At 48.8% G+C, this 9,473-nt stretch overlaps 1 protein-coding gene across 1 annotated transcript; it reads left to right on the forward strand.

The window, feature by feature from the left end:
• Positions 1 to 5,723: 5,723 nt before the first annotated feature.
• On the forward strand, positions 5,724 to 9,242 carry LOC113895523 (transmembrane emp24 domain-containing protein 9-like). Its single transcript, XM_027546823.1, has 5 exons — positions 5,724 to 6,061; positions 6,458 to 6,558; positions 6,933 to 7,058; positions 7,614 to 7,760; positions 7,891 to 9,242. The coding sequence occupies exons 1-5, from the start codon at positions 5,908 to 5,910 to the stop codon at positions 8,038 to 8,040; spliced, it is 678 nt and encodes a 225-aa protein (XP_027402624.1). The 5' UTR covers positions 5,724 to 5,907; the 3' UTR covers positions 8,041 to 9,242.
• The last annotated feature ends 231 nt before the right edge of the window (positions 9,243 to 9,473 follow it).

Consider the following 9,473-nt stretch of genomic DNA (forward strand, 5'->3'; position numbering starts at 1 on the left):
TTTTACCCATGATTTCCCCTCACTCCTGCCTCCTGCCCAACCCTGGTGGCCCTGCATGATGTGGTGTAACCAGTCCTCTTGAGAATTGTGAGTAATAAACCATCTTTTCTTTCTTTCTGTCATCCTTCTTCTCTTTTCTTTTCGTGTTTTTTTTTTTTTTTGGCCACACCAAGCTTTATGAGGGATCTTAGTTCCCCAATCAGGAATTGAACCCTCATCCCCTACAGAGGAAGCACGGAGTCTTAACCACTGGACTTCCAGGGAAGTCCCCAAACTATCTTTTCAATAGCAGTCATCTCCTACCTTTAGGCCTCACCATGCCTAAATCATAGTAAAACCTACATTTTAAAAACAGAAGAGAGAGGTGGGAAGTGCTATGGGAGAGAGAGGAGAAAATAGAGGAGAGGAAAGGGGGAGAAATTGGAAGAAGGAAGTGTCACTGTCTGCTTTTGCCATCCTCCTCCTCTCTCCTCCCTCCACCTTTCCCCTGGGCTCTATCTCATTATAGACAATGAATGACCTTTGAACCTAAAGAATAGGGGTTCCCATTTGTATGAAAGACTGGAGAGGAAGTCTTCAGTCAAGGGCAGGAGTGGTTACCAGTTAGAGAACTTGACAGAAAGGGTTATAAGCAGTAGACGATGTCTGAGAAAGCTGCATCCCATGTCCAGGTTCATTTATACAGCCTCAGGCATGAGGGGAGAGGATTTGCCCTTGCTTAAAACAGAGCCCAGAGAGAAGTCCTGGTACCTCAGCCAAGTCTGTGCATTTTTTTAATCATGCAGAAAAGATGTTTGGAAGATGGTGGAGAACTTTGAGGATGCTGCAAACATTTAACTTTGGGAAAGCATAATGACATTTTGGCTGGAGTAGAGCAGGAACTTATGTGTGTTACTTAAGTATAGTTTTTGGCCACACTATCCCTAGTTGTCCTCTGAGTCCTGGAATCAATGGCTTCCTGATTCTCAGGGACTGAGACACAGACCAGCCACTCCCTTTGATTTGCCCTCATTATGGGAACCCCTGCAGTGCAGGAAGGAGGACCAAGCCAGACACATCCCTGTGAGATGGACTGCCTTGAAGGAAAGATGGACTAGAAAGGAAGACAGTGAGAAAACTCACCAGGAGTAGAAGAATTCTGTCAGAGGGATCAATGTCAGCCTGGGAGCAGGGGGTATCTGAATCAAGAAGTGTAGTTGATTCCAGATCCAGAGTGATACTGTTCTTGATGTCCCTGGATTCAGCACATACACACCCTTCAGTGCCTAGGTGTTCTGGGACAGAAAGCACAGGGAAAGAAAATGCATAGGAAATTCCTTTGTGGAGACGGTCACAAAGACTGTTTTCCTACAGGCCAGGGAGGAAGAAGAATGTAGAGGCCAATGGACCATAAGAAGGGACAGTGGCACTGTGGTATCCTGGGGATGAAGTGGAGGTCACCAGCAAACCAACAGAATCCACCCAGCACCAGAGCAGAATTGCTCATGGAAGCTCCAATTTTAGATGCAGGACATTGTGACCCTGATAAGCCTCCACCCACACCATCCTCAGCTTGAGATGCTTAACGGGAATAATGAGGAGGGGACATCACAAGAAAGGCCAGGCATCAGATATGGAGATTTTGGCTTTTCCAGTGCTTATGACTCACCATTGCTCTTCTTCCTTCTTTCTCTCCCACCTCCTCCATCCTTTCTTTCTTCTTCCCCCTTCATCCTTTCCCTTCTCTCTTTATCTCTCCAATTTCTCTTTTTCCTCTTTCTATTCCCCTTCCTTTCTCTCCATACTTTTATTCTTTCTTTCCTTCATCTCTCTTCCCTTTCTCTAACCAAACATCCATCACACAATCATGCTGTTCCTGGATTTTCACTAGGCTTTGGTAAGCACAGAGATAAATTTGTGGCAGAAACCTGTCTTTATCCCTTATAGCCATCAGCCCCAAGGGGCTTGAGTGTGAATGGACAACTGTAATTCAATGGTTAATACAAGGCCCCAAGGAACCCAGGATTAGAAACACCTAAGAAAGTGTCGCTGCACTTGAGACTTGAAAGGGTGAACAGGAATTAGGCAAGTGGAAAAGAAGGCAGCAATGGGGGTTTGGGACATCCCTTAAAAAGGGCACAGCATGTAGTAGAGGCCTGCAGAGACTAGATCTTGGGGGAACCCCAAATAGGGCAAGTAGATGTAGTTCCCCCAATATCTCCTTTGAATCTCACAAATGACACCCAGGTTCAGTGGTCTTGGCAGTGTGGAATGAGATCAAGTCATTGTGGGAGACTCTCCCATTGTCAAGTGGGAGAATCCCTCACTGCTCTCATATTCTCAATCCTGTCATCGTTTAAAAACAGATTTTATCATCAAAACAATACTTTTGCCACTTGGAAATCACCTCACCATTTCCAACATCTGAATTCTTGACTTCGAAATCTTTGCTGGTGTGCTGTCTCCTTACATGCATGTCTCTGCTGCTGCTGCGGCTAAGTCACTTCAGTCGTGTCCGACTATGTGAGACCCCATAGACAGCAGCCCACCAGGCTCCCCTGTCCCTGGGATTCTCCAGGCAAGAACACTGGAGTGGGTTGTCATTTCCTTCTCCAATGCATGAAAGTGAAAAGTGAAAGTGAAGTCGCTCAGTCGTGCAGCCCCTAATAATTTTACACTTTTGTCCCTTTAGAAGATTTCTGTGGGCAGTCTGACCACTGGCTATGAAACAATACTACTCACTGTGGACTAGTGTTGGTCCATTAGCATTAGTTATAGATCTTCAAAGAGATAAAGTACAGAAATTGAGTGTTTAGAAACTTTTGTAAAAATTTAACATTGATGTGATATCCAAGCACATAATGTTTCATTTTTTAAAATTTTGTTTTACAAAAGCATTGGTTCATGAGGGATTGGAAATTTTATATTAACAACAAAAACCAAAACCAAACCAGTCCTTTAATGCAGACAGTGGTATGGGCAATCACGATTCAGGACCATGGACAGCAGCTCACTCAGTCTCCCAAACCCTAAGTCATAATCATCCCCGCTCCCAGCTCCTGGTGAATGCCCTTTGTGAACAACTAGTTTCCAAATCCAACTAATGCTTTTCAGTTGTTGTTTTAATTGACCTTTCTAAAGTGTTTGCCTTTGTTAACACTTGCATCTGCCATTTTTGTTAAAGACCATTCCCAATGAAGGAACAAAAACTTTCCCCTGGAATTATCAACAGGCCACATTGCGAAAGCGAGGGGACAATTTGTGGTAACTCACAATAAATTGTGGAAAATTCTGAAAGAGATGGGAATACCAGACCACCTGACCTGCCTCTTGAGAAATTTGTATGCAGGTCAGGAAGCAACAGTTAGAACTGGACAGGGAACAACAGACTGCTTCCAAATAGGAAAAGGAGTACGTCAAGGCTGTATATTGTCACCCTGCTTATTTAACTTATATGCAGAGTACATCATGAGAAACCCTGAGCTGGAAGAAGCACAGCTGGAATCAAGATTTCCAGGAGAAATATCAAGAACCTCAGATATGTAGATGATACCACCCTTATGGCAGAAAGTGAAGAGGAACTAAAAAGCCTCCTGATGAAAGTGAAAGTGGAGAGTGAAAAAGTTGGCTTAAAGCTCAACATTTAGAAAACGAAGATCATGGCATCCGGTCCCACCACTTCATGGGAAATGGATGGGGAAACAGTGGAAACAGTGTCAGACTTTATTTTTCTGGGCTCCAAAATCACTGTGGATGGTGACTGCAGCCATGAAATTAAGACGCTTACTCCTTGGAAGGAAAGTTATGACCAACCTAGATAGCATATTGAAAAGCAGAGACATTACTTTGCCAACAAAGGTCCGTCTAGTCAAGGCTATGGTTTTTCCTGTGGTCATGTATGGATGTGAGAGTTGGACTGTGAAGGCTAGTGCCGAAGAATTGATGCTTTTGAACTGTGATGTTGGAGAAGGCTCTTGAGAGTCCCTTGGACTGCAAGGATATCCAACCAGTCCATTCTGAAGGAGATCAGCCCTGGGATTTCTTTGGAAGGACTGATGCTAAAGCTGAAACTCCAGTACTTTGGCCACCTCATGAGACGAGTTGACTCATTGGAAAAGACTGTGATGCTGGGAGGGATTGGGGGCAGGAGGAGAAGGGGACGACAGAGGATGAGATGGCTGGATGGCATCACTGACTCAATGGACATGAGTCTGGGTGAACTCCAGGAGTTGGTGATGGACAGGGAGGCCTGGCGTGCTGCGATTCATGGGGTCGCAAAGAGTCGGACACGACTGAGCGACTGAACTGAACTGAAACATATCATTAATCTTAAAATACTGTATTGACATTGATCCTTTGCTTTTCAGTGGGCTATTAGAGGGAAGGAGACAGGTTTTATTCATCTTTTCATCCAATATGCATCGTAAGGTCTTGCCCAGAGCTTGTGTGAGCAAATGTCTGCTGCTTATCAGCTGGATGAACTTGGGCAAGTATTACTCAACTTTTCTTTGCCACTGCTTCTCCATCTGTTAAATTGGAATCCCATTAGAGTCTACCTTATAAAGTTTTAAAAATATTAATTTAGTTAATACACTTAAAAGTGCTTAAAACAGTGGCTGGCACAGAAGAATAAAAGAATATTATTATTTTCATCATCATTATTTTATATTGCTGAATAAACCAATGAGTATGTATCATTACCAAGTACGAGATGGTGGAGGACTTCATCCCACCACCTGGATAGATTACTGCTTTATATTGACACTTGGGTCTACACTGCCTACTCAGGGCACTGTGAGCTTTGGAATTCTTGAGATTTGCTATTCCTGGATCCCTATCCTGTCATGTTGGCCCCATTCTCCCACACCTTTCAGTTGTATATTCCCTTGCCTTTTCCAGTTGCATTCCTGATGCCTTCTTTCACTCTCCAGGCTCACCCACAATCTCTTCTTTTGGTCCCACTGGATGAAGGGTCCCACCTGTGCAAGTGGGCCTGGCAGCTCCTGCCCCCTCAGTGATTTGGCCCAATTTACCTCCTCCCTCCCATAAACTTTCTAGTACCTTAACTGTCTACTGCTCCTAGGTAATTCTAGGTCTTTCCACCTAAGTGGTTCTTGCTCCCTCGCTGCTCAGGGAGATTTAACCATTTTTCAGAGCTTGAGTCAAACTTGCGTGTTTGCTAAGTCGCTTCAGTCGTGTCAGATTCTTTGCGACCCTATGGACTGTAGCCCACCAGGCTCCTCTCCGTGGGATTCTCCAGGCTAGAATACTGGAATGGGTTGCCACGCCCTCCTCCAGGGGATCTTCCCGACCCAGAGATTGAATCTGTGTCTCTTCCCTCTTCTGCATTGGCAGGCAGATTCTTTACCACTGCTCCACCTGCGAAGCCCTGAGTCAAACTTACCCTTCCATAAAAGGGACATTTCTCCCTCCCTTTCCTGAACTACTATCTCAGCCTCTGAATTCCATGGGGCTTGTATGCAGTTCTCATCTGTCTCAACATTCCGTCTACCATCACTTCTAACCTCCTTGAAGTTTAGGTCCAGTCACCCATCTCTGGCAACAGCTCTGCAAGTTTCAGAGGGCAATCCCCTTCCTTCCTCTCTCTGCGGCTCAGTTACCACATCAACAAGATGGCGCTAAGAGTACCTGCTTCCTTGGATCTCTGAGAGCATTAAGCGAGGTAAGGCAAGGAAAGCGTTCTAGAGCGCCTCAGTGGCAGGCTGGGAGCTCGTGTGGCCATTTCGCAACGCAGGTTCGCGGGAACGCGCCTGGGGCGGGGCCGCGCAAGCGCTCCTGGGATTTGTAGTCTGTACGCTAGTTTGCAGTCTCCGCAGGCGGGACGCAGAGACCCTCGGGCTCGCCTGGGAAAGTGGCGGGGGCCTGCGGGACACGAGGCCCTGGGCCCCGCGCCGGTCCCGGGCTGGGATGGGGCGAGCGAGGGCAGCCGGATTGGCCCTGCCGCTGCTGCTGTGGCAGCTGCTGGCGCTGGCGGGCGGCGGGGCCGCGTTCTACCTCGAGGTCCGTGAGCTGGAGGAGAAGTGCTTCATTCAGGAGATCCCCGATGGCACCGTGGTCATAGGTGCGCGCGCGCCGCCAGTCCCGGCCTTGCCCTACCCATACCCAGAGCCCTCAGAGGGAATGGAAGATGGGGCCCGCGGGATCAGCTCAGGGCCCAGGGAGGGCACGGATGGGCACGGATGGGAAACAGGCGGACAGCTGTGTGGTCAAAGCACCCTCTCCATTGCCTGTGCAGGGGTTGGGGACACAGAGGAGGCAAGACTGATCCAGATCCGGGTAACAGCAGAAAAGCAGGGTTGGAGAAGGGAAGAGAGAGGCAGAGGGCTGTGGCCAGGCCCCACAATCAGACCAGATCTTCCTGTTCCTCCGCCCACCACCACCCCTGTGACCAAAAGTCCGTGGTGGGCTCTTGGTCACGACTGTGGATGAAGATGCATCCAGGCTGCCTCTCCATTAGGTAACTATAAGACCGAACTGTACGACCCTGCTATGGAAAAGTACCAGCCCTCCCCGCAGTGGATCAATTTGTTCGTGTTTGTGAAGGACCCTGAGAACAAGGTGAGGCAGGCCTTAACTCCCTGCAGCCCCGCCCCCTTCACCCGCCCTCCCCTCCCCCCCCACCTCCCCCGCCCTCCGCGGTCTCCAGCGTCAATGCCTCGTCCTCCCTAGCCCTCCGTTTCTTAGACGAGGGACCATCTCCTCACAGGCAGGAGGGCTCAAGGAAGGCCACACTCTTTGCAAACTGTAGAGTTACTGTGTATTGACAGTGCTGGGATCTGAGATTTTTGAACCCGGACCGATGCCTTTTCTCTCACATCCTCCTTCCTGGTCTGGCCAGTGAGGGTCAGAACCTGGGATACCCCCAGAGTTCCTCTCCTAGAAGCAGGTTTCTGGTCCGTTTCTCTGTGCTCACCAGAAGCTGTTTCTGCTAGAATCTGCTGGCCCGTCAGTATGGCCCTCGGGGCAGCTTCACCTTCACCTCCCAGTCTCCAGGAGAGCATGAGGTCTGCCTTCACCTCAAGTCCATCCGGTTCGCCCTCTTCTATGATGGCAAACTGGTGAGTATGGAGGGGAACGTCACCAGTCCTCAATGTCTCAGTCCCTGGGGTGACGAGGGTTCTGTAGGTGGTGCCTCTTGATGAGGGCTGGGCTTTCCATGAAGTAAGCCTACAGAGAACAGGTCCTGACGAATGAGAGGGAACCCAGGAGGGAATCACTTGGACTTAAAATCATCCCTAGGTCCCCTGCCATCTCTAGAATGAAGCCCAAGCTTCTAATGTGAGATTCAGAGCTGTCTGCCAGCTGAATGCTCCCAGGCTCTTCATTACTACCTCCCACTGACACAGATCTCCTAGAAGCTGGCTGTCTCAAACACTGAGTCACACCTTGGTTTCTCTGCACATTTTGTTCTGTCCCTTCTGTCTTTTGGACTTGGAACTCCATGCAAGCAGGGCCTTGATCTGGGATTTTGGCACCTGGAGCAGGGCTGTTCCCACATCACTGAGTGTGAGGAAATGAACTGCTCAGTTCAGTCAGGCCCAGCCTAGTGTGTGGAAGCTGGGTTTCCTGCAGGTGCTCCCTGACCTCCAAACCTTGGCTTCTCTGCTCCTCAGGCCATTCACTTGGACATGCAGTTGGGTGAACACACCAATGATCATACGGAACTTGCAGCCAATGACAAGCTGACCCTGCTGCATCTGCGCATACAGCAGCTGGTGGAGCAGGTGGAGAAGATCCAGAAGGAGCAGGAATACCAGAGGGTGAGGGGCTGGGCTGGGCCCAGTTGGGACAGCAGACGTGTAACCTCCCAGGGAGTGGCTCTTTCAGCTTTTCCCCTGGAGGTCAGTTCTGTGCTAGCAACATGCCTTACTCCTTCTCCCCTTCTCACAGCGTCGAGAGGAGCACTTCCGACAGACCAGTGAGAGCACCAATCAGAGGGTGCTGTGGTGGTCCATCCTGCAGACCCTTATCCTTGTGGCCACCGGCATCTGGCAGATGCAGCACCTCAAGAGCTTCTTTAAAGCCAAGAAGTTGGTGTAAATCAGCCTCAGAGACCAGAGGCCTGGCCTCCAGTCAATCCCCTGCTGCTAAATGATGGGAAGTGGTCTGGCCTGGTCTGTCTCCTGACTTCTCCCATCCTTTCCAACCCTGAGGGCTTTCCTTGTTAACTCGCAGCGGGAGAGAGGACCTCTTTCAACTGGTTTTCTCAGCTGGGATTTGGGAGAGAATGAGTTTCCAGCTGGAGACACGAGGGTGGGAGGACCTGCTGGCTGAGCAGGAGGGTGGTGAGTGTTATCCCCACTCCCATGTTAATTAGGATGAGTGAACTATCCCAAGATGGAGAAAATAGGAGTGAATATAAATTATAACTGTCCAATTTTCTGAGCTAAACATTTATTGCCTCCTATGCTACAATTCTTTCTATGTGGCCAATCAGATGTTTAACATGTGAGGCTTTGGTGGGAGATTGATCCCAAAGTAGATGAGGTGAAAAATGCTTTTATCCCAGAAGCATTAGCAACATGTGGAACCTTTTCTAGAAAAGTCCAACTTGGGCCCCTCTTTTGGGTAACCTGAATGCTGGTGGTAATTGTGTGCCCATTGCACCTTCTCTGCTCTAGTCAGGCTCACGTGCTACCTTATTCCAATTACTTGGACTGCTGAGTTCTTCGAGGAATCTGATATGCCCCTCTGTGGTCCTGCTTTTTTTCAGTTGACCTCTATCTCTCTGTGATTCCATTGGCTTATCTTTTCAGGAGATGCCTGAAGTTCCAAGTCACTGTTTCCATTACATTCAGCATCTCCCGTAACTCAACCTTCACAAGTGCACACAGGTATGCATGCGTTCGTGCTAAGTCGCTTCAGTCATGTCCAACTCTTTGCAACCCTATGGACTGCAGCCTGCCAGGCTCTTCTGTCCATGGGGATTCTCCAGGCAAGAATACTGGAGTGTGTTGTCATGTCCTCCTCCAGGGGACATTTCTGACCCACGGACAGAACCCACGTCTCTTACGTCTATCTGCACTGGCAGGCAGGTTGTTTACCACTGGCACCACCTGGGAAGCCCTGGCACATAGGTATAGATGCCCCCCATTGCTTCTGCCTGATCTAGTCCACATTTTACCAAGTCCTATGCTGGTGGCCCTATTGGATTGTAGTCGTCTCTCATGTGAATTTGACATTTTCTGTTATAAGGAAATTCGCTGGTTGGCATTTCAATAAATTCACGTCCAAATTGTCAAGGCCAGGAGTCTTAATAAGAGAGACTCCCCATGGAGAGGGGCGGCTGTGATAGCCCTGGCCCCTGACAGAGACTCACCCACCCCTGGGATAATCCTGAGGGTGACTACAAGCCTCAGGGGTGTTGCTCACTTGTGCGTCTGGCCACAGTTGGCCTCAGAAAATATGAATGAGGCTTAACTGAAGGCTGGGGGCAGGGACCACTGGAGAATAACCTCTAACCATAGAATGTG

This window comes from Bos indicus x Bos taurus, chromosome 7 (assembly GCF_003369695.1).
Source record: "Bos indicus x Bos taurus breed Angus x Brahman F1 hybrid chromosome 7, Bos_hybrid_MaternalHap_v2.0, whole genome shotgun sequence".
In the NCBI taxonomy this organism is placed as follows: Eukaryota; Metazoa; Chordata; class Mammalia; order Artiodactyla; family Bovidae; genus Bos; species Bos indicus x Bos taurus.

Coding starts and splice junctions, on each gene's coding strand:
- LOC113895523 (XM_027546823.1), top strand. CDS start 5,908: ATGGGGCGAGCGAGGGCAGCCGGATTGGCCCTGCCGCTGCTGCTGTGG. Junction 6,559..6,932: donor TGAAGGACCCTGAGAACAAG/GTGAGGCAGGCC, acceptor TGTTTCTGCTAG/AATCTGCTGGCCCGTCAGTA. Junction 7,059..7,613: donor TCTTCTATGATGGCAAACTG/GTGAGTATGGAG, acceptor TCTGCTCCTCAG/GCCATTCACTTGGACATGCA.